General features: G+C 45.9%; 1 protein-coding gene across 4 annotated transcripts in view; it reads right to left on the reverse strand.

The window, feature by feature from the left end:
• The window catches only part of ZWILCH (zwilch kinetochore protein), a 613,634-nt gene that overhangs the window by 553,177 nt on the left and 34,856 nt on the right, over positions 1-25,601 (reverse strand). For 3 of the 4 annotated variants that reach the window (XR_011279846.1, XM_069625009.1, XM_069625008.1), the window contains exon 2: positions 15,569-15,617. The exons of the other annotated variant lie outside the window; for it this stretch is intronic. Coding sequence is in view for 1 of the 3 variants with exons in the window: in XM_069625009.1 (XP_069481110.1) it covers positions 15,569-15,617 (49 nt within the window). In the remaining 2 variants the exon portion in view is untranslated. The remainder of the gene's footprint in view (positions 1-15,568; positions 15,618-25,601) is intronic. 4 annotated transcript variants of the gene reach the window in all.

The following is a 25,601-nucleotide window of genomic DNA, read 5'->3' on the forward strand; positions in this document are numbered from 1 at the left end:
AGAATCCTGAAGGTCCAATGACACCAGCCAATCCTGTAGTTGGAGGGCCTGAAGGATCTGCGAAAGAGTGACCATCTTGAATTTGTCCTTCCTGGGGAACTTGTTCAAGTATCTCAAGTCCAAGATAGGTCTCAATCCACAGTCCTTCTTGGGAATCAAACAAATAAATATGGGGAATAACAACCCTTGCTCCTCTCCGCCACAGGCACTAGTTCCAGCTCTCCAGATAAGGAGCGTATCGGGCCTTTTTACGCATTGAATTCTTGCCAGTACGCCACATTTCACTTTTAAATACATACCTTTTACCCAGGCTTGTCACTAATTCTTTATTTTAAAAAGTCCTCTTTCTGCCAGTAGATGGCACTGCAGTATGAACCATTAGTTTATGCCCACCCGAGCTCTGTGAGAAGACTCTTCATTGCCATTCGTGAAATTCCTTTCGACTTGGTGGGCTGCGTAGAAAGGAGCAGCATTTTCTACAGGTAGGTTACGAGCCCTAATGTAGGTTACTCTGCCCTGGTAGTACACAACGCCCTTTTATTTTGGACTTGCCAGAATTTGTCAAGGAATACATGGGGATCTGAACTTGAAGCACTACCAACGTCATCATCTATAATCAGCTCACTCTAACTTTTTTTTGTGTTAACCAGTAGTGGCAAGATAATCTACCGGGTCCCTGGCCCATTCACTTCCAATTGAAATGGCACTTTAAAAAAAAAAAAAAAAAAAATGTATGCCAGCAGACTGAAAGGATATTGGAGCTGCAGCACTTAGATCTGCTACTCTCCTGTACAGGACACTCTGCAGGGCCGACGGTCATCTGTGTGCTGATCCCTTGCCGTTTATTGACATTTTTAAAACGGTTTGTCAGAGCGATTTCAAAACATCAATTTGTACTAGTTTAGTGGTCTGAAAACAGGTGTGTGGATGCAAGGGTGTGTAAGAAAAGCATAGGTAATAAAAGTGTGCGAACATGCACGGGTGTGCAGATGTGAGGCTACTTGAGAACTAGCACAAGTGTGAAAGTGAGCAAGGGTGTGTGAGTGTGCAGGCGTGTAAGTGCAAGGATGGTGTAAGTGTGAGCAAAGGATTTCAAAGTGCAAGGATATGTGCAAGTGAAGGTGCAACAGGGAGCAGGAAGGAGTGCTGGTGTGGAGGAGAGCGGGTGAAAGAGGGCGATGGCAGCAAGGGTAGAACTGAAGATTGAATCGAATTGTTGTGCAGAATGGGCAGGAACCTGCACCTAGGACAGGAGATTATGGGAGGTGACGTCACCATGGCAGCAAATGTCTGAGTGGGGCCTGAAGAGAAGCTTAGGGAAGGGGCAGCATGCATGTGCTTACTGAGGCAAATAACAGCAGTACTGGGCTCACACAGCACATTTTATTATAGTAAGTAGAATGTGCAGCCCATATTCAGCACATCCAGCAGAGTTTTCACACAGTGAGATGGGCAAGGTTGGTGGTACATACAATGTCCATTCACTAGGGTGTCCTTTATAGTGTCAGTAATGGCGTAATTGGGCTCAGGCAGCACTGGTGTTCTGCATTGGGAAATACTGGCCTTACTTGGCTGGCAATGGCCTCTTCAGTGTTCTTACAGTGCATAATGCACTGTGCATATATTTATACCAACTTCAAACACTGGCCAAAATGTGCTCCAGAGTAAGTCTAAGTTCAGTGGACAGCCAGACACCCGCGGCCATGGACGTAACAGGAGATGCCTGGACTCCCTGTATTCCCTTAGGGAGGCTCCCTCACTGGAGCAGTGCGTTCCCCAGGCTCTGTACAAGAGGTAATTTTAGTATTTTCTACAACCAGTAGTCTCTAGCATTTGTTTTCCCTTGTATTTCCATTGTATTGTATTGCTCTTAGATTTCACTGTGTACCCGCTGAGCATTCACACAACCGCATGAGAAAAGTATAAGCGGGGGAGGTGTGACTGGATTTTGCTTCAAGGTTCGGGTCTCCCAATACCATGAGTGAGCTCATGATCTGTAGTGCTTTTGCCAGTTGTTGCTGGACACGAGACACTGCATCTTTTCAGGATTCAAGCAGAAGATGTGTCCCATTGCTCTCGAAAGCAAAGGTATTTTGAGACTCCTGTTTGTAATGCAATAAGACAGCTAAATCGGTTCAGCGCCACCTGCATGTATCCTGCAGGGGCAGTGTCTAGGCCCTCAATGCTGGCTCAGCCTTTCATCTTTCTAATCTTTGATTATTCCTATACCGCGTGTTGTTAAAACATCAGGTGAGACATTAAGTACGGAAGTGCAATGGGATTCCTATATTAAGTGATGCCGGCGAATAGCAGGGCTTGGCTATAAAGTCCACTTTCAGGCAGTTAGTACGACTTGGAGACCAGACAAATATGTACACTGGCAAGTGCATGAATCTGTGGGTATGTGCATGTCTGTCTAGAAAGGTATTGCATGCACCCTGAATACTGAAGCAGGATACGCTTTAAACCAACTGGGATAATGCACCTGCTGCAGAGATAGTTTTATCAGAGGTTCGCGAGTTTGAAACTTAGCAAGGACGAGTTTGCTTTTTATTTCCTATCATTAAAAGCGCTAGCTTCCTCTCTGTATTGGGAATCCTCACCCTGGTAACATTTACACAATAATTCAAAATTAGAATCCCCTCTGGTTAGTTTGTTTTCCTTCCTCATTGGAGCTTTGCACCACACTAAAAATTGACCACAAACTGTAGCTTAAGTCTGTGGGCACAGCTGGTAGGTACAAGATGCCCAAGTGCACACACTGTGCATTTCCATGAATTCAGGCATACTGTTGGTGCAGGAACCATTCCACTGTGCAGCTTACCACACCTCACCCCCTCCCCCCCACTCCATGGTCCAGTTACCATCTTGGTGCTGACCGATTGGTTAGTCAAGGCCTGCAATCATGCCTTAAGTCCTCATTTCGATCACTGGCTGAATGCAAGGGCTGAAGTTTTATTCCCCAAATGTTTGAACATTTCAGATACATTTTACTCTCTTGTGAAGGAGTAAACTAATTTTTACCTCGCTTGAAATTGCATTTACTCTACAATTGTAAAATCAGTGAGTAAAATACTCCCTCCTCAAAATCTTATCTGGCACACTAACTAGTTCTATAGTGCCTTTCTCTAGCAGGGTCAATATTTCCTGCACAAGGTGCGGATCCGGAATGCTCAAAAAGTGATTCCCCGGTGGATTGGTCTGAGGCTTCTTTATAAAAGGAAGGCTGTAACCGTGGGCTATTTTTTCCAGAGCCCAAGCATCTTAAGTAATGTCTTGCCATTTTTCTAGATGGTGAGACAGCCTGCCCCCCACTGGTGAACTGTGACTCGAGGCATCAGCACGGTTTTGAAGCTACTGTTGCAGAGGCCGATGGCACAAGGCTGCTGCTTGAGCTGGCTTGGTACCTCTACCTCGTCCACCACAAGGAAACTTTGTTGGCCTCTTTGACGGGCTATTATTCTCGCCCTTCCAAATAAGTAGTAGCAGAAGATCTGCCCCTCCACTGCTGTCCGCTAGGACGAAAAGGCTGAGGTTGCCGACAGCTGCACCTAAAGACTTGGCGGCGGCTTTCGAGGTCTGCAACTTCTCAAGGCTCTCGTCAGCCTTGGTGCCAAAAAGATGAGACCCGTCAAATGGCATGTTCAGAAGTCTATTTGTATTTTGTATTTTTGTATTTGTTCATTTGTATTGCGCACCCTGACCAGGGGCATCAGGGCGCATGTTTGAAAAGGCAGTTCCAGTTACATGTTACATAGATAGGTACATGTTATATTATATATACATATTTACAGCATGAATAAGAACATTACACGGAATGGCCTGGCGGCCTACATATACAGTATTTACAGTGAGTGCCTGTTTGCGGGTAGCAGCTGCATGAATTACAGTGAGGTGGCCAGGACATCCTGTTCGTGAAGCCACCGTGGATTGGATGGATGGAAAATTCCAAAGAGCTTTGGGTAGAGAGTTCCAGAGCTTAGCCGCGAGGACCGGGAAGCTAGAGACTCTGGTGGTCTGAAGCTTGAAACTGGGAATGGTTAGTGTGTGCGCCTGTGCAGATCTCAGGGGTCTGGATACTTTATGTTGTGTGAAGCGCGTGGACAAGTAGGCAGGTGCAGCATTGTTCCGTGCCTTGTGGGTTAGAACAAGTGCTTTGAGGGAGATGCGAAGTGTAATGGGTAGCCAATGTAAGTTGCGACTGGTGGAGGAGATGTGGGAGCGCCTAGGAACGTTGAGAGCTGCCCCAATGGCATTGTTCTGGGTGACCTGAAGTTTATCAAGGTTTCTTTGACTAGTCCCTAAGTAAAGGGCGTTGCAATAGTCAATTTTGGACATGATGAGGGTTCTGGCGAGGATCAGACAGCTGTCCGTTGTCAAGAAGGGGCGGCAAGCTGTGATAAGTTTACACGTATACGATGATGCTGAAACTACTGAATTGGTTTGTCTATTGAGAAAGAATGGAGTCTAGGTAAATTCCAAGTGTTTTGGTGACGTTAGTGACTTTGATAACGTTTCCATCAATAATTAAGGAATTGTATTTGGGGTCAGGTTTCATGAGTTTGGACTGAGAGCCTAGGATGAGTAACTCTGTTTTCTCATCATTAAGGCAGAGCCCATGGTGTGCCATCCAGGCCTGGATGACAGTGTAGACTGCATTGAGCGCTTTGACATCGGTTACATAGTCACCAGTGATAGGGATGAGTATATGGGTGTCGTCTGCATAATTAGTGTAGGAGACACCCAGACAGTCAAGAATATAAAAGAGCGGTTCAGTAAACGCGTTGTAAAGCATGGGAGATACACAAGAGCCTTGTGGGACTCCGCAGGGGACATGTGCTGGGTCAGCGGCAGCTAAGAGAGAGAAGACCCTCATGGATCTATTTGCCAAGAAAGAGCTGATCCAGGAAGTAGCTGCGTCAGAGAAGTGAGCAGCAATCTTAAGGTGATGGCAGAGGATTTGATGATCGACAAAATCGAATGCAGCTGAAAGGTCAAGGAGGAGCAGGAGCGCTTGTTTGCCCTTATCTTTCAGTGTCTAGGGCGGAAGCCGGATTGTCTGAGCCCTAATAGGTTGTTAGTATCAAGGTAATCCTCGATTTGGAGATAAGCTGCACGATCCAGAATTTTGAGTAGGTAAGGCGCCGTGGTGATGGGCCTGTAGTTGGTAGGATTGCTGGGGTCAAGATTAGGTTTTTTAATTAGAGGGATGACCCACGCATCCTTAAGGTTGTCAGGTACTGTGCCAGATTTGAATGAGGAATTGATAAAGGCAGTAATGAATGGGGCGAGATCATGCGCAGCTTCCTTTACGACCGGCGTCACCTTGGCAATTGGAAGGCTTAAGCTTCATGATAATGTTTTCAACTTCCTTAATGGAAAAGGGGTGAGAAGCAGAAAGGTTTGAAGAAGGAGTGCTTAGAAGAGGGGGGTATTGTAGGACTGGGGGTTACCCGCTGAGCCTGAGAGATGGCTTTTTTGACATTCATTTTGGCTTGGAGCAAGGCAATTTTGTCTAATAGTGCCTTTTGTATATTGGTACACCATTCAGCATTGGGGGAGCATGTATCAAGTGGGGCGACTGGAGACTCTAGTTCCTTAAGGATCTTAAAGAGTTCCTTGGCGTTTGATTGTACTTGCATGATCCTTTTGTCGTACACTTCTTTTTTGGCCGCTAGGATAGCTTCTTTGAAAGTGAGGTAGGCGGTTGTAAGGTTATTTCTGTTGACTAGAGTAGGTGAGCTTTTTTCTTTACGAAGTTCACATAAATGTGGGGTGCACCAAGAATTGAGGTGGTTGCAAGGTTTTGGTTTGCACAGTTTGAGCGGGGCAATGGTGTTGAGAGCTTTTAACATGGCGCGGTTGTAAGTATCAACTAGGACAGTAGGGTCTGAGCAAGTGGAGGAGGCCGTGTTCAATAAAGGGAGGATAAGTTGGAGTAGTTTCTCAGCCGTAATATCCTTCTTGTTGCGTTTTGGGTTTGTCTGTGGGTGGACTAGAGTTAATGGAGAATATTATTTTACGATGATCAGACCACGCACATGGGGCCACAGAGGTTACATTTAGTGCACAGTTCATGTCTGAGACCCATTCAAGGGTACGACCCTTGATATGGGTGGGTTCTCTAATATGTTGGGCGAGGCCGAAGTCAGCCAGAACACTGGCTAAGTCACTGGCTTTGGCATCATTAGTGTCCTGGTATCCCAGGTTGAGGTCGCCAAGTATGTTGATTTGAGATTTGGGCTTGGTGCTAGAGGCTAGGATGGATGAGATATCCTCCACAAATGAGGAGGTAGGGCCAGGTGGCCTATAGATGAGATGCACTGCAGCAGTGTGATTGGGTGAGATCGGCAGTTTAATAGAAAGTAATTCAGCTGATGATGGCAGCTGTAGGGTGTTGGCAGCTCTAAGATTAAGCAAACTCTTAAATATGAAGGCTAATCCACCCCCCCTTGGTTCGATTAGTGTCCCTGTCGCACCCGATGATAGAGATGAAAGTAGTTGTCGGGGATGGCTAGGGTCAGGGCAGGACCCGAGGACGCATGCAGCTAAGTTTCCATGATTGCAAGAAAGTCAAGGTTTTCTGCAACGATGAAATCTGCAATGTCTAAAGCATGTGCGGGGACAGAGCGTGCGTTAATAAGCGCGCCTTTGAGTTTGGTAACGATGTTGGAGTTATTAGCTGTGGGGGCCTTGTCAGTTATCGGAGCCGAAGGGGCAATTGCGTTTTTCTCGTTAGGATTGGTGATTTTTTCCATGCTGAGGTTGTGCATGTGATAGGACCAGTGGTGACATCTGTAGGCTAATCTTTGGTTTCTGACTAATGTGACACATGGTTGACTGGGTAGGTTAGGAGAGGTCAATCTGGTCAGGAGAGACAGTGGGGGTTTATTTGCAGCGGGATTCAGTATGCCTATGTCACACATAGTGTGGCGACGGAAGGGGGAAGAAGGGGAAGTAATGATATTGAGTGATATAGTTTGGAGGCCTGGTGGGTGGTACAGGTGAGAGCCGAGTCTAGCATTCCTGATGCGAGTAGGGCATGGTTGGTTAGGGATCGGTTTGGTGGTGAAATGTTGTAACCTGAGGGCTGGCGCATTTAGATATGGATTGAGAGCTGTCATGTTGAATGAGGGAGGTGGTACATGAGGTAGATTTGTACACATTGTAGGAGAGGTCGGTGTGCGGTGTTGGGCAATAGTGTGGTAGATCTGTGACCCAGATATGACAAAAATGGTGAGCAGTACGTAGGGGGCGAGATGTAAGGTAGGCAGGTGTGCGTGCTTTAAGGTACTGGCATACGAGGCCAAGTAGCGCGGGTGTGTACTGGAGGTACAATACATTTTAGTAGATAAGGTGGGCTATGTACTTCAATAGACTAGCAGTGAAGAAATGCAACAGGCATCGACTAGCAGCCTGTAACGGCACACTGAGTGGGCAGAGCGCTTCAAATGAATAGCACGTGAATATATGCAGCATACCAAGAAAGCAGCGGACATAGCATGGCAACCTGTGGCGGCATTGTGTGTGGGGCAGTGCACTGTGAATCTGCAACATACGTAATAGGGCAACCAGAGGAGACACAATGAGGGGGCAATGCAATACAGATGACTAGCCGGGACCATGTGTGGCAGTCAAAGTGGTGACCTAAGTAGGCACAATGAATACAAATGCCTAGCAATGACCATATGTATCAGACATAAAGGAGGCACAATGAGTAAAAATGCCTAGCAATGACCGTATGTATCAGACATATAATGAACTAAGGAGGCACAATGAATACAAATGCCTTGCAATTACCATAAGTATCAGACATATAATGACCTAAGGAGGCACAATGAGCGGGCAGTGCAATACAGAACACTAGCATGGAGCCTGCACATCAGGTGCAAAACCCGACTTCCGCAACCACGCATACCTGCGTATCACGGTGCTCGTAGCCATGGACCTGCTGATGCTATCTGTAGAATCCAACCCAGACTGAAGGGACTTGCATGGCTTCCTTGCCATCCTTAACAATAGCCAGAAAGCTATCCCTTTCTTCCACTTCAGGAATATTTTGTGCCGTCATATAGATGCACTCCCACAGAGTGTCCGAATATTTTGCCAGGGCACAAGTGGAGTTGCCCGATGTCATTGGCGCCACACCAGTCGTAAGTGCCTGTCGGGTCATCCACCCCGGGCAGGCCTTCGATGCCTTCAGCGCCGTGGTCAACGTCACCACTATCTGGGCCAATTTTACCGGCACAATTCCCAGTGACTGTTGACCCTCCAAATAAGGCAGTTGCAAAGTCTAAGTCGACACCTTCAACAACATTGAAGCATCTGTGGTTCACGAAGCAAACACATTTGCGGAAAACTGGAATTGAGGCAACGGGCGCCGTGCGTGCTACTTATAAAATCCAATGGTGTCAGGGACATCGACTATGCCGTCAACGCAAGGTGCCCTATGCCAAAAAATTTCCAAAGCAGCCGAAGTTGGACACTACATGTCAAAGATGAGGAATACATTGGAGGATACAATCCATTCGAATAGTGTTTTAAAAAAGGAGAATGCCAGCCTTTGGATGACCCATTATTGGCCTTCAAAAATACACCTCATTAAATTTGTCAAGCTGGAGGAGACCGCTCACATTACTTATGTGAAGGAAGAATGGCAAATTCTGAATGCAAGCAATACCCCCAATAAGGAATTCTTCCTTAAAACAGAAAAGAGCTTAGTTAACATTCTGGCCTATCAGGTGACAAAGGATAAATATTCAGATTAGGATTAATGATAGTTTCACAGAGACCGCTTTAAACAATGTACCTAGACCAGCTATATAAAACTACCATTAATATTTCTGGTCAGATTTGGGCACAAATGCTTAATCACTGGGGTTTTATCACACAATGGTAAAACCCCTGTGGAAAGTCCAGGTTCTTTTATTTATACTAATAGTAGGGATTAATTGACTTTATACCATTGTTCCATTACGGCGGCTCAGAATAATAGTGCTGGAACTTAAAAATGTGCGCTAAGTGATTCTAATGATCACTTATATTGAATATGGACACCGGATTGCCAAGTCACTAAAAACTTAATTCGAATTACATCCGAGTAATAAAAGGTAAACCTAAAGTGATCCTCCAGATGCATTCAAAAAAAAAAAAAAAATCCTGTCTCGGCTGAAAACATCCTACCAAGATGTAAATTGAACCCTGCAGTGGAGCGTGAGAAACGTGGGAACAGGAGTGATGGAAGCGGCTGCCCGAGTTTGGCACCAATCGGGCGATAAAGTAGGCAGAGGAAGCTCCCAGTAGCGGTCAGCGGCTGGAGGACAAAATGACAGGCGGCCCGAGCAGGGGGAAAGGAGGCGGGGCCCCCGGAAGAGAGAGAGCCCTCAGCAGCGCGTCGGCAGAGAAGAAGCTGAGGGAAGAGCATCAGTCCTTAGCCCCCCACAGTGAGTGTGCTCCTGCGGCCAGCGGGTGACGTGGATTGTGGTGAGAGGCTGATGCGTGGACAGAGGCATCAGAGCCCCAGACTTAGAGATAACAGAGGCACGAGGGGGAGAGGAGCAAAACGCAGAATAATGGGAAGGCTGGGAGGCTGCAGAAAAGCCCGGGGCCGGCGGCGGTGGGATTAGGAGTACACAGAAGCAACGTTCCATGATCGGTGGCGCAGAGGGAGAGAGGTCCCCAAGAGGAGGAATAAGGGAGGACTGAGCGTTCTCACACCCGGAGCAGCAAGGGGAAGAAAGTCCTGTAGTGGGCAGGAGCACAAGGGGGGAGCTGGAGGAAGACAGAAACCCAAGGCCAGGGTGAAGGTTGGAGCTGTGCTTGTAGGCGCAGAACCACCAGGCAGCAAGGAAGGGAGCACAGAGCAGGAGGAACTCCTGCTTGTAAAAGGCATACCAAGGCAGAGGTGGAGGGGCGAGCGGAGGGCGCCTCGCATGAGAAGGAGCAACTGCCACCACTGTGCGGAGGGGGCACAAAGGCACAACAGCCTTGGACCGGGACGCTTCCCCCAACACAGCTAAAGAGACAGTCTCACCCATTAAAGCAGCACTACAACATAGTGGGTGCCGAGCCAGACCTGGGCATCCTGATGTGTCGCAACCCATCAGCAGAAAAAATTTCCGGTTCCAGGAAGATGGGCAAGGGCGCAGCTAAAGCACCACAAAGGCGGCAAAACAACCTGCAAAGCAGAAGCGCCCACAATCCAGGAACATTAAGGTGCTTATGCAGAGCACAGAGAGTCAAAAACGAGCAGCCACTTGCTGCCATGCATGCAACTGGAAGAGGATGACCCACCGATTAGAAGGCGAGATCTGCGGGCTATGCTGAAGGAGCTGAAGGACATATGGGAGAGCACCGCAGACGTGACAAAGGCCATTTTGGACATTAACAAGAATGTCATGGCAATGGAAAGGCGAGTGGACGACATCCAGACAGCAACTTGCGAGCAAGGACAGTGACCGAATGAGCTGTCGAGGTAGATGCCATGGAACAGTAAGTGCAAGTCATTCACGACAAGCAGGAGGAGAAAGAGAACAGGTCAAGGAGTAACATAAGAAACAGGGGGATTCCCAAGGCAGTACCAGATGGGGACTTAAATATGTGCAGAGCTTATTTCAGGCCATCCTGGGAGCAGAGAGCGAGCGAGAAATAATGCTGGACCGGACTCACCGAATATACTCATCCTTCCAGCTAAGTAGGAACCTCATACCGGATATCTTGACCAGAGTGCATCTATGTCAAGTAAAGGAAGAAATGAGGAAGGGGGCACATAAACAAGAACCAGTGCGGTTTAGAGACACCCCACTAGCCCTCTTTCAGGATCTGGCACAGGAGACGCTCCTCAAACAAAAGCATTTGCGATTGGCGACGAGCTGGCTCTGCGCAAACAAGACGAAATACCACTGGACATGTGCCCTGTGATTCCAGTGGCAAGGTGAACAGTATACCATCACCAAAGAAGAAGAAAAGGCTGAATTGATGAAAGAAGGAGAGGTGGGGCAGTCCACGGAAACCAAGAGGGCAGAGAGTCTAACCAGCCGAGAGGGAGGAAAGAAAGATGGAGATCAGTTCACTATATCCAAAGGGGAGGAATAGAAATTAAGCCACAGAAGAAGGGGACCCACCGTGAAAGAATGCAGTGAGTGGGTGCCTGTAGCCGTTTGGTAAGATTTAGCCCACAAAGTCGAATGGCACCGCAGTAGGAAGGGGTGAGACAATCGAGCACATACAAGTTACACGATCGGGGGGAGGGCGGGGGAGAAAGACTGGACAAGCACTCAACTTCCTGGGTGTTACGAATACACAGTGGAGGAGTTGTTAAGGGGTAATGGGGGTAGAGGGGTGGGAGGGTTACAGTTCACACGTTTTGGTTCAGGGAGAGGAGGGAAGGGTGGTGAGTGACAGTCAAGCAGGCCCTCAAAAGGAGAGCTTCAAGGTGGAGATTCACAGGAAAGGTTAGGAGTGGGATAGGGTGAACGATGACCTACATATAGCATCCCTAAATGTCCAAGGCCTACATTCCATGGTTAAAAGCCGCTCGATACTACAACGCTTGATAGAGCTGCATGGCTACAGAAAACACATTTCCTTCAGAAAGACGAAGCGCGCCTTCGGCATAAAAAATTCCAAAACAGTTCTTTGCCACTAGCAGGACTAAAAAAAAAAGGGGCGTGGCAATTCTGATCGCGAAAGAGGCAGGATTTATCAGTCATTTCATGCACAAAGACCCAGAAGGTAGTTATCTGGTGGTAGGGGGGATTGCTAAGGGGGCAACTGGTGACGCGGGTGGCGGTCTATGGCCCCAATGACAAACAGGAGCACTTCCCCACCAACGTGTGGGGGAAAATCTCGGGATGGTGTGTGGGTAAAGTACTAGTAGGGGGAGATTTTAACTGTGTGATGGACCCACATATGGATAAGACTCTCCCCCAACACAGGCAGACGGGGGACACAGGCAGGCATTGGCACAATTCCTTAGGGAACTAGATCTCAGAGACGTGAAGTTTATTCAACCTCAACTGAGGGCATACACGCATTACTCAGTGGTCCATAGGGGATTTTCACATATAGATATGGTCCTAGTCTCGGAGGCACCAATACCGCAGGTGACGGACAGAGATGGGGACAAGGTTCTCATCGGACCATGTCCCGGTAATTTTAGATCTAGATCTGCTGACCGAGGCACCAGGGAGGGAGGGGTGGGGGACGGGGGCAGGGGGGGACGACCATGGAGCCTAAATCCCCTTATACGGAGAGACCCAGTGGCACGGTCCCACAGGAAAGACACCCTACGGCATTACTTTAGGGAGAATGATACAGAAGGAGCAAACTGGGGAGTGGTATGGGACGAGAGTAAAGTATTCCTGATGGGAGAATTTATGGATCTATGTGATCACTGCACCACCGTAACTGCGACGGCCAAAAATGCTGACGCCAGTTACGGCGCAGCGCAGCGATCATATTGATCACTGTGCCCGCTTCCCATGGCCTGCATTACACCACCCAAAGCCCCCACTCCACTCACCTTTAGGGCGGCACACTTCTGCGTGTGCTGCCCGCACACTGCGATCCTTGCGGTGTCAGCTCCTCCCACTAACGTGGGTTGGAGCTGACGTCACAGGGTGCTTTTTTTTTCTTACGTGTCCTCCACTTTCCAAAATGTTAAGCGGGGGACACCCCCCCGCAACCGCCGCTCTGCTTGGGCGCAGTAAATGTCACCTTCATTTTGTGCGCCTCCTAAGTCGCAGTGACTGCGGGGGCGCACAAATTAGGGCGACATTTTGGTACAATACCAAATTTATAGCTCAGTCGGCCGCTTACATGGCGGGGGGGAGCAGGTGAGGCTAGCTCTAGAAAAAGGGGTCAAAGAAGCTGGAGGGGTCCATAAAGACACGAGGTCTAGGAGAGCGTGGAGGTCTTTGATGAAGGCCAGAGCCAAATTAGAAGCACATACTATGTAAAAGTTAACAAGGCCAATATGTTTCTGGCAGCAAACCTCAGAAAACAGCAGGCTAAGAACTACATCACACAACTGAGGAATGGGGAGGGGATCCTGGAGAGGGAGGAGGCAAAATAAGATGGAAATTATGCACGATTTCTATTACAAGGCAAATTTCTTTCCAAAACATTTTTGCCTTGGGCATGACCACCACACGTGACATGTCCCCCAGCTGCCCACACCCTCTCCAACATACCCTTCATATGTCCGGGTTCGCCATATGCAGTCTCTCTGGGGTCATATACTATTGCATAAATAACTTCTATGCCGACTCCTTAATCGCGGAGCACCGAGAGCCTTTCTCCGTCCACCCCCTTATCTGCCCCCAGTCTTCCTCTGTGATGGAAACCCCCAGTTCCTGTTCCCCATCTCCGGCAGTATTTTCCCCACCTCTGCCCCCTCTAATAGACGGAACAGCCTCGAAATGCCTTTCTCTGGGACCCCCTCCCTCATTGCGAGTTCCAGGCCCACCAGAGCCCTTGTGGCTGCCTCTCTACACTCTTCGGTTTTAATCCAATGCCCGATTTGCACATAGCGAAATCTATCTTGATCAGACAGGCAACATTTTATTTTGCATATGTCAAATTGCATAGGGGCACCGCCATGGAAGAAGTCTCTTAGGGTCAGGGTAGTTCGTCCTTCCAGTCCGCCCAGAAGCCTGGTGCCCTCCCCGGGGTGAAATCATTATGGCTCATTGGTGTGAAGGGGCCCCACCCCGGTTTAAGCTTTTTCAACCTAAACGCTTTGTTCCAGTAGTAGAGAGTGGGCGTACAGCTACCAATGTGTCCAAAAGTGATCCTGTTGGGATTGTTGGCAGAGGGCCTGTATGATGCAAGTGGGGCAAGGGCCACACTAATCATCATATGCTCACCACGGATCACTGTGGCACACAACTGGAAATCGGAACATGGTCCGATATTAGCAATGTGGTGGGTCAGAATGTCGGGCATCATGGTCATGGAAAAGGTATGTGCATTGGCATGGGGCAAATACCAAAGTTTTGTAAATACCTGGCTCCCAATTCACGAGTTTGTAGCAGAAAGAACAACAGTTCCACAAACCTGCCTTCGGTGCTTTGAGTGAAAAGAGGCCGGATGGGACACAACAAAGGGAAACCATAATGAGGCAGGCGTTGGTCTAAGCATGCAAAGAGAAGTTGAATGGTTTGAAACTACCACCAGAGTTACAGTCTGTAGGTGAAGGGGAGGTTGGGAAGGGACACGGGTGGAGGGGGAGAAAAGGGGCACCATACAACAGATTCATTGATCGATGTATGGATGAATTGGCGGATGGTGTTCACTTTGAGAATAAAAACCACAAATCTGGAAGGATACACTTTTTTTTTAATGAACATGCATCATCCGTGGATTTATTAAATGAGGCTATAACAAGATTCCCTGCTTGTTCTATGCAAACAATTCAATTACATCGAAGTATATGCCTTTCAGACTCAAACGTACTCTATATGCCATCTGGAATACTTGAGCACAAAATTTAGATAGCAAGTCAAATCCGATTTGCAAAAAACAAACATTGACAACATTGTGTGAGGCATGTTGATTGCAAATCTTTGAACAAGTGTACGAGATCGTAGATCTAGGTTTTCTCACTCCAAATCTCAACAGCGAGCCATTCTTCCTACATGCCTCAGGGCTAGCGCCCTTCTGGCTAATATCAAGCAGTTTGGGTTAACTTATGTTGTTTATACCAACAATCAATCCCATTACTAGAGTTCTAAAGCAGCCGTGTACTCCTGATATTTTGTACGGTGCCCAAATATTATCGATCTTTAAGTAAGACTGGCTGGATAAATTCGAAGCAAAACGCTGGAAATTTTGGTTGAGGCTTCCAAAATGCTGTACTATGCAAGCTAGAAGACTAGAATTGGGCCGAGTGTCTCTAAAAGCTTAAAAGAAAACAACGAAACTGAAGGTGTGGCTAGAGCAGGGAACATAGATTTCTCCAAGTATTGCATTGAAATTCTTCTGCAATGAATTTACAAGTACAATAGTTTGTTTGAATGTATAAGATAGCAGGTTTTTAAATCAGTGTTTTTCAAAATGTTCTCCTTTTTTAATCTTGTAATTCTATGTCAGGCAGAGAAAGCTTTGACGTAAACTACTGCACAGTATTAATAAATATGTGCTTGGGAGAATTTTCGTCGTCTATAGACAGAACTTTGGTTGCAGCAAGAAAAACAGTTGTCTGGGTATACTACACCAGGCACATATGATTGAACAACAGCCTTCCTTGATTTTGGAAACTCATTCCATGGAGTAGCACAACGTCAATGCGCTTTAATGATTACGTGGTCGAAGACAATCACAAATGTATTGTGCCTCCTGCAATCTACAAATTAAACATTTTAAGAGACGAAATACATGGACCCAACACCAACTTCAGAGAAACAGAGCAAATAGCGAAACGGCTGACCTAGCAAGGAACTAACGAGCCATAGTCTATTGAGATCAGGAGTGAATCAAGGACACAGGAGCAGACTAATTTGACCGCAGAACAAATGGATTAAAAAGGAAGCGGGAAGAAAAATTAAAAAAAAAAAACAGGACTCACCTCATAAATAAATGCACCTTGGGATGAGGCAGCATCCTTTTCGCGCAAACTACAGAAAAATAAAGACAGTAAAACGCGCGTTACAACATATTCAAGAATGTCCACAACTACAATACAGAATTCTTAAAAAATGCCCCAGTATGCATCCCTTTTCGTCCTCTTGCTCTTGGCATTCCCCAAGGTATTTTAAAACATTTGAGAATATATTAAGCATAAACCACGCACATCACAAGTTACAGCCCACACACCATTGCTTTCCATCTTCTTTCCAACAGCCTTAAATGGGAAACAAGAAGACTGAACTCCCACCCGGTATATAGAGCAGCAGCCAGCTGATTTTGCCTTCAAAGAATACTCTGCCGCACTTACATCTGCACACATCGATTCCCGGCGCAAGTCAATGGAATGGGGAAAGAGAAGGATGCCCACCCCTTATGCACAGCGTAAGGCATGCAAAAGAGTAGAAAATGGCTAGAGGAACCAAAAAAAGAGAAACTATCACTGCAGGACCCTGAAAGCTATAATTAACACCCATCGGATTCAACATTACAGTTTAATGATGTACCCAAGGGCTAACAGACAATTTCTTCTTGCATTCATCTTTCCCCACCATTTCTGCCTTGTACCAACTCCAAGTTATATGAGTCTTAAATCAGTTCCCCCCCAAAAACATAGGAGGAGCTCATTTTAGATTTGTTGTTTATATAGCGCTTACGCATAAGCGCTGTACATAGAACATATTTACATACATTAAATCAACCCAAACGTAGTTGGTACTCATCAACCTTGGACGTATGAAAGGCCGAGCTGGCCTTGCCAACATTTGAACCTGTGACCTGCAGATCATGCATAGGTTGCAGCAGCGAAGGCTCAACCCACTGAGATCTAACCGGCTATTCAGCAGCAGGGACCGGTACGCATGCAGAGGTCCCCGCTGCCGAATTTGTCATTTGCACAGCAGAGTGCAACGGTGCAGGGCAAAAGGCAGCATACAAGCTGATACGCTGCCTTTTGCCCTGCACATTTGCGCTCTGCTGTGCAAATAAGCAAACCCTTACTATTATAAAAGCATGGTGGAAAGCATTTACAATGGATCCCTATAGCGTCCACTGGCCTTATAATGAGGCATCAAAACGGCAGGCTCCATAAGGATCCCCAGCATTTGAGCCAGCGTGAGAATGCTTGCAGGTGCAAATGCTGGGGCATTTGTATGGCTGAGAGGAAGGGAGGGGACGGAAATGCAAGTTGCGTTCTGACCCTCCTCTCCGCCATACACATGAATGAAAATGTGATGTGAGCTTAACGATAACATTATGCCCCATTGAAAATGAGCTCCCGACTGTTGGGTTTATAGGTGGCAACATGGAGCCACTATTTAGCCATGTAGAAGATTTCCTACATCCGAGGTATCCACATTACATCCTTAAAAAAACAATAGAGATGTACTTAAACGACTTAACAATACACCACAGTTGGGCGGCATTTGTTCCTAGTGACCTTTGACATCATAGCCAATTAGTGTTCAGGGATCTACAATCTTTGGATCACCATGTATTTTTAAACTGCAGCTTCCATCAGTCCTAGACATCATAGTAAATGGTGAGTTATTGTAGGATGTGTGGTCCAAAACATCCAGAGCGCTCCAGTTTATGGACACAGGTATTCAAACAAGACATGGAATGCGTCTTCTGTAGCATTAACCTACCCAACCATATCGGTCATCCCATGGAGTACCCGAAGGCAAACAAAAGTAGGTTTTTGGAAGCTGATAAAGTCAACGGTGGGTGATAGGAGAGAGATGAGAACTAGGATACATACAAATGCAGTTAACCATTTAGGCCCCTGTCAAAAGTTGCCATAAGTGCGACTGGAGATATTAGTCCAGTGATTTCTACATAAAAATAAAAAAAAATAAAAGAAGAGGGGGGGGGGGAACGTTCAATATAAACCTACTAATAGCTGCAGCCTGGATCCGTGTTCCAAGAATGAGAGTGGGAAGCAATAGACGCAACGAAAACCTAGAAAGGAATATGGCTCATTCCACAGTGCAGTGCCAAAGCCGCCATATACTATCAGAACTCTATACCAGGTTGCCAGGCATGGGGGCATTGGAGGGTATGTTAAAACCACAGCCTTCTTAGCACTGTGCCAATAAGGAACAAAGAAGGTACACTTGTGCAAGAAAGTGAACATCTTTATTGGGATCTATGTGTTGCGCCAAAGCACAACTCCCCAAATTGTGAGCCAGTGACTGACTCCCACCCATCCCACCATCCCGATTTACCACAACAATTGTAGGAGATTCTGTTTCTTTCCCTCTGCCTCGCTCCTTCCAGATTCCCTGGGGGAGAGACTGCCCCCACATATGCCTGCCCATCACACCCATCAATGGGTGCTCCGCTGTCCATACCACCACCTCCTTTCTCCTTCCAAACATCCATGTTATTCCACACCCAAGGTCTCTTTCCCACCTTGCCCATAGACGCCCTTTCCATATCTTACGGGTTACTCCACGGTGGCCCATTCCTCTTCCTGCCTCTGCATGGCACCCACAGTTCTAAAAAAAGGGACATGCAATCCATCCAGGACTGTGTTTGATGCAGAGACGTTAGAGGGGCTGTTCTGGTTACTCTTTGGCAAGGATGGATTTGGTAAATTACTCTTCAAAGAGGACTAACGCCCTATTTTATATGTCGATTCAGTAATAGAAAGTTGTTTTTGTAGAATACCATCACTAATCTGTTTAACATTCGAAAAACGTTCTCCTAAAATATCCCTACTCATACTACACACACACTCGTTCACGTCCTACTCATTGAATACCCACATTCTTAGCCCATACCCCACCCCAACAAAAAGAATTCTGACCCTCCAAAATATTTCACAATAAAAAGTACTTCGGGAATGGTTACTTAAGCCCAACCATTTTAACCCCAGATAACATTCTTATTTAGAAGTGCCATGTAGTAGCATGCCAGAACATGCCAGTGATGGACCACGGGATGCAGCAGTATCTGCACACCCATCTACGAGGTTTCAAGAAACAAACCCTCCTGTATCCCAAATGGAGTTGGAAACTAGCCCAACCACTCACCTTTCAATGGGCCTTGATTCCGAATATACTTTGTACGCACGAAAGGCCCGGTTTCTAGCAACGTTTATGAAAAACTACAACTCTGACAGACATTTTGAAAAATATAGAATATAAAGAAACGTGAAACAATCATTCTTGCAACAAAGCGAATGACTGGACAATTAATTTTGAAGTGTAGCTAAATGGTTATTTAAGGGCAACAACAGCATTACTTGCAGGATCAACATAAAAGCAATAAAAACGTGCTCTTCTAGAAAATAAAATGTTATCGAGCAAGCAAATTCTTGAAAGTGGATGCGAAAAGGACATACCTGCTAAGCAACCTAGCAGAGTTTGTGGAGAAAATGGTAAGTTCTGCCCTCAAAAACGCTGCTGATTATGGTCTTGAAGGAGAGACCAAGTGACCACACATTCTTTGGCACCTATATACAGTGCATCGTACACAGCTGTCCACGGATGTCAGTATAAACTCAACACAAGCACATGAAGAGCAACAGAAGAGTCTTCCCTTCAATAAATTAGAGCTTTAACGTGGATATCCGCCTGAAAGCCCTCTCCCCACAGCCCTCCCTCACACCCCAAATACCTGTCTTCAGTCCAGGATTGGGCCACGCCCTCTGAATCTCAAGAGGAAATGGAGCATCAAAACTAAGGCCAGGAATAAACTAAGGCCAGGAATAAATAGCGTTACACCAGCAGTGTGATCAGAGAATGCCTGTGGCAGACAGGTTACTCTAGGCAACACTCAGCAATGTAAGTAGGACTTCCATCCAACCGGGTCAGCGCAAGAGCAGTTAAAAGGGAAGCTAGACCCTAGTGAGCGTTGATGCTCGGATTATAATACTCTTAATTATATATCAGAAACGTACTATTCCTTGTCACAATCCGTGCTCGATGTGACTAGCCATGGCATGGAAATAGGCGATTGCATTATTTAGCCATAAAACTTTATTCTGCACAAGCCTTACAAGAACATAAAGGCCAGCATAAATACAAAAGCAGAACGAGAACCCTCCTATAGCTAAAAAGCAATACGAATATCTTATCAGATACACTGAAAAGAATTTTAAAAAAAGGCCATTACAGTGTGGATATCCTAGTTGCCTAAAAGATACCCTTGTAGCGCCAATGAGGCAACCTTATCGGGAACCAATAATAGGTAGTACAAAGCAGACTTAAAGTATCCCAATACCAAGGGGTAAAAAATTAAATTTGCAAACTACCAGACCGTTATAGAAAAAGTAATTGGCCACCTCAATTCTATACGTGCACCATACATTATACACCAAGGGTCAAATCTCATTAGGTGGGCCGAGGGGGGAGGGGGGATTTACACATTTGACACCCTACTACCTCTACATTCAAGTAATAGAAAAATAAACTGCTGCCTGGTGGTCTTCACATACAGCTCACAGAAAATGCATTTGTCTTCTACATAGTAGCAATATGGGCATGAAGGGCGAGACCTCCAGGTATAGACGCGGCTGAACAGCAAGAGATGAAATTTGAAGCGCTTTAAGGACCTGCCCCTACCCTGTACAGTCCAGATACTCCATCCTTTTACCTGGATTGGAGATGTAAGCCTGGTTCCTCTTGGACTGCTTTCCCAATTCTTTTTCTCGACGCTCAGCATCCAAAATAGATTTTAGTGACCCACTGGCTAGCACAAAATCCTTATTTGTACTGCTTCCTGGATTCATAAAAAAAAAGATTTTCTGTGCCTACTTTCAACATCGACTTCTGAATAAAACAACCACAGAAATCTTAAAATATTCTCTTTAGGGAGGATTTTGTAGAATAAAGCAGGATCTGGGTTAGTTCATACAGTTAACTACATACAAATGGGCCTTAATCTAAGGTAATCAGTAACAGAGGATTTATTTACCTTTATAGTACATTGAACAAATGTGCCAAGCACAGCAGGTTAAGGAAATGCCTGAAAAAGGCATCCTCCCTTAATAGAGTATGATGGCCATCCTCCATTCCCCAATGTTCTTGGCTATAAAGGGCAAAGGTTTGCCATTTTTCCTTGTAGATCTTCATTGTGGTTTAAATAGAATGGTACCCTTAAAGGTTTCCTGTACTGATGAAGACCCCACAAACTGCATTTGTTCACATGATTCCCTCCCACACACGTTGTGAAAACATCACACCCAGGTAAGTGAAAAAATACACCTATTGGAGGTTAACATTCTGAGTAAAGGTGGGGAGGAGGCTCTTGCCCCCTCCACCCAATCATCAGTACTTTTGATTTGGTCGCATTAATCTTCAAGCCTCTCGATCTCATAAAATCAGCAAGCATGCAAAGCTCTAAGCATTCTAGCAATAAAACAGTGTAATCTGAATAATTCAGTATCGACTATACAGCATTAGTATAGAGGTGGAACAGGAGTGGCATTGACCCACCTGTTTCCCACCTCTGCCTATGGTGAAGTGGTCAGTGCACTCAAGCTGCAATCAGAATAAAAGATGCAGCTGCATCCGAACTTCTTTGGCACAAATCGAGACTAGCCCGGTTCATAACATTGAAGGCAGAAGTAAGATCTATACATTCTAAATAAACATGTACAGATGATTATTTGGAGAACAATAAATATAATCTGCTCTTTTATACCTAGTCCCAGACAAAATCCTCCCTAGGATTCCGTTACTGTCTCCTGGGCTAAAAACCAATATTTAATATTACAAGAGTTTACAAAAAAGCTTATGGTGCTCAGCAATTAAATTGGGCGGTATGATTCTGGGACTGCGCAATCCTAATTTTACATATTGGTACAATGAAAGCTCTTCTCCAACTCCCAGGGAACAAATACGGTAGTCCAATTAGTGTCAAACACATTCACTAAAAAGGAGCCCAAAAGGTCTAAATTAAATTGGAAAAAAAAAAAAATACCGGGATAGCTTCGCAGGGCTTTCATGAGCCACTTCTGCAATAATGGCTCCCGTTACTTTCCTCAATGTAAACTCTGCATCAGAAGCCTGCCTACTTAACGGGAAATAGTTTGCATGTTGAGAATACAATAGTATTTGTATTGAGGGTCTTTGCCAAAGCAGTTAACAGAGCAACAAAGAAAGGTACAAATATCATGACCTGAAATTAATTAGGCAGGAGAGAGAGAGAGTAAAAGATGAGTCTTAAAACAGGAGCAGAAAATATAGACAGGAAATTGGTGATATTATCAGGGGGCTGGGGAGAAGCATTCCATAGTTTAGGGGCCAGGAGGAAAAAGAGTGGAAGCATGAGGGAGCACTAGAAGGCTTAAGAAAGGTAAGGAGGAGAAGATATTTGGAGCAAAGAGCGTGAAGCAATGTAAGCAAAGGTATGTGAGGAAAGGCAAGGAGGAGCAAGACCATGCTAGCACTGATAGACAATACAAAGAATGTGAAGAGAGTTGAAAGGAAGTCGAATTTGAGAGAAGAGAACTCTTAAGTGGAGAGCAATGAGGCAGAAAAGCAAAAGACTAATGGCAGAATTGAATCTAGAACGGGGGGGCGGTGTTAAGAAGGTTGACCAGCTAACAAAGCATAACAGTAGTTTAAACGCAATTAGATGTAGGAAATAAAGGAGCTTACCAGTGTGAACAGAAAAAAAATGGCAGGTCTTAAGTAGATTAGAGAGGTGAAAAAGACAGTGGAAGGCCCTCATCCAGCCCGAAGAACTCCTACCCAACAAACACGGCTCAACCCCGAACAGCAAGAGGGAGGTTGGTGACGTGGCCGAATTGGCATGGTGGGGAAAAGGACGTACTCCCAGCAGCCTCCCCAGCCGGCGCGGTTGCGGTGGAAGGAAAGCACTGTGTTAACAGTGACAGGCGAGCCGCGGCAGATGAGGAGGGGGCTGAGAGGAAGACGCTAGGAAGCCTAAATATACATGCAGAGGCCGTTGCAAGAGGAAGCATAATTATACCGGGAACCAGAAAAAATGTTGGGGGAAGGCGCACTTGTCTCCCCAACCACAACAAGATGTTGGGAAGCAGAAAGGACCTCCTTGTGAGAAACCCAGAGGCAACGGATTGGGGATTGCGTTCATTAAAGAGGACACAGAGTTTGGAAAACAATGCAGAGTTTTGTAACGCAGGGTTTCACTTACCTGAAATGCCGGTACACAAGCAGTATACACGTGGCAGCAGTGCATTTTCCATTATGGCAACCTTCATTCTGGAAAGAAGTGGGAGGGGTTGGGGGTGGCTTATCCAAGCCCCACAGTATAGTGGATCATGATTGGTCTAGGAGTATCCAGCTCCTATATAAACTAGACAGTAAGAAAGGATGGAGGAGATATTCTCCCTTCTGTTTCAGAACAGACAGAGGTGAAGAAGAAGCTGCAAAACTGCGTTGGGCTTATGAGGACTAAAACCAGGTTCTGTCCTTATCTTCGAAGGAGCCCCAGACCAAAGCTTTAGTTGGAGTATCTTTACAGAGAAGATTATCCTGATATTTTTTTTAGTTTTAGTCAATAAAGACTACTTTTTGTTTCAAAGCCATATCCTGTCAAGTGTGTTCTTACAGACAGGTCCAGGCAGTAAAGGAAATTTGGCGAGAAAAGGTTAAATACGGAGTCAAAGATTAGGCCCAAATTATGGCCTGAATAGGACAATGGGATAAAGTTTAGATGGAAGAAAATGGAGGAAACGGATGTGGGGAGAAGACGACACAGGAGAGAAGTAGAGTATTTCCATTTGAGGACTTCAGGCAAAGCTAACAGAAGGATATCCACGATTGAATCACCTCGAGACAGGAAGGAATACGGGAGTGGAGGAAATAAAAAAAAAGATCTAAGAGCCTGCATAGAAGTGACAGGAAAGATTCAACGACTTGATAGGAGATGCCAGAGGAATACTGTAGGTGGATAAGACGACAGGGCCCAGAACTGTACCTTGGGGGGCCCATAACGTAGATGAAGATTGGGGAAGAACTTTTACCTCACAAGGGGACAGAATAAAACTCAGTGCGACGATAAGAATTAAACCATTCTAGAACAAACCAGAGAAACCAAGGGAAGAAAGGGCAGAGAAAAGGGTTGGGTGATCAACAGTATCAAAAGACACAGCGAGATCAAGAAGGATTAAAAATGTAGAGTTTATTTTGCAGGGTGGAAAGAAGAGATTAGTGAGAACAGTTTTGCTCGAATGCGCAGATTGAATGCAAAGCATATTGTTGTGAAGAGATTGGCGTGTAGAGGACATGTTGCAGGATTTTAGCGAGGAAAGGCATGGGGCGAAAGTGCCAAGTAATGGAAGAATCCAAAGAAGGATTCGTAAGGATGGGGGGGAATAGTGGTGTGTTCAAAGGTAAAGATAGACGTATTGAGCGACACAATGTCATTAAGAGAAGGTATGCGTAAAAGATAGAATTTAGGAACAAAGGGAGGCAGGAATAGGGTCAAGAGGGAAAGAGCAAGATGGGCTTGAGAGAGAAAAGGAGAGGTGTTGGAGATGGTCAGTAGGGAGAAAGTAAGGGGGGGGGGTGTAGCGATAGATTGGTGGTCAGGTGAGGGAAGTAGAGATGCCAGGCCTGGGCGAAGGAAGTGCAAACACTACGGAATTGAATGAAATTAAAACAGTGTGAGCTATGGCCCCAAGGCATCTATGCGCTAGGAGGCAAGAGTAACCAGGAAAGACAAAAAACCCAGCAGAGGCCACATAAAAACTGTAAGCTCAGAATAGATTCATCTTGAGTGCCTTACCAAAACTTAGGTGGTCAGTTCTCCAGCAGCTGAGGTGGGTGTGCGTTCCATAAAGGGACAAGGACAGAAAAAGACCCTCCCCATCCCTATCCCTAGGATAGCTAGGGACCATCAAAAAAATGAGCGTAGCTATCCGGCAGGAAAGTATCTCTTCAACTTCGCATTGTGAACCGTTCAATCCATGATATTAGAGAAGAAACTGGGCAAATAAAGAAACAAACATGATTTTCTTTTTAATGGCAGCCAATTGAGCTGTCGCAGTAAAGTAGGGGAATGAGACATTGTGATAGCTCCCAGTGCCAAGCGTGGAGCAGCATTTAGCGAGTTGCAGCCCATCACAGGCTGGCTCAAGTAAACGCTGCTGCAGTAATCCAGCGAGCCCATTATTGATGCCCTCACCAGCCTAGAGCGCAATTTCACAGGAAGAAGTTGTAGTTTTTTTCTAGAAGATTTTCCACATCAGAAAACCAGAATTACATACTGCAGCAACTTGTGCCTCCCTTAAGTCTGATGAAAAGCAGTTTAATACCAAGGTCCTTAACAGAGTCACTGGGCTTGGGCACAGCCCCAGGAATGCAGGTCAAAAGTCTGGGGTCCAGAACGAGGTGAAAGGATTAGAGCCAAACATTAAGATCTACATTTGATCATCATTAAGTTTCGGCCAACTTCTGGCCGTCCATTTCAATTGTAGATAGACACCTACATAGTTTAGGGGTGGGGGATCTAACAGAGGCGAATTCAGACGAAAGAGTAGCTGAGTGCCATCAGCATTAAGTATAGAAACAAACCTCATGTTCAGAAATAAGTTCTGCCAAGGGCTGGAGATAGAGATTAAACAGGAGCGGGACAGAATAATCCTGGGGATCCCTGCAAGCTAAAGCTACTTGAGATGATTTAAAAGGAACAAGGGACACTAATTGAGCACGTCCAGTAAGAAAGGGTGGAAACCACTCAAGTGATAAGCCGGAGAAACCCACTTTCTTCCGACAAGGATGGTCTGCGAAGTTAGAGGGAGAAAGCGAAGAGGAGATAGAAGGTTCGGGGGTGGGGGGAGTAGCTGGCAGAGACAACAAGGGTGTCGAGAAAGGGAGGTGGAAAGAGAAGCGAAGTAGAGTTTTTGAGCAGCCAGTAGTGGAGTCACAGGACCAACGGAGATAACACAGATTAAAATCTTCGTGAGAGCAAGATTTTGTCCAGCAGCGCCCTGCTTTCCGGAGAGTTGACCAGAGTGAACAAAGAGTAGGGGAGAGCCA

Source organism: Ambystoma mexicanum, chromosome 11 (assembly GCF_040938575.1).
Source record: "Ambystoma mexicanum isolate Mex_15411 chromosome 11, UKY_AmexF1_1, whole genome shotgun sequence".
Taxonomy (NCBI): Eukaryota; Metazoa; Chordata; class Amphibia; order Caudata; family Ambystomatidae; genus Ambystoma; species Ambystoma mexicanum.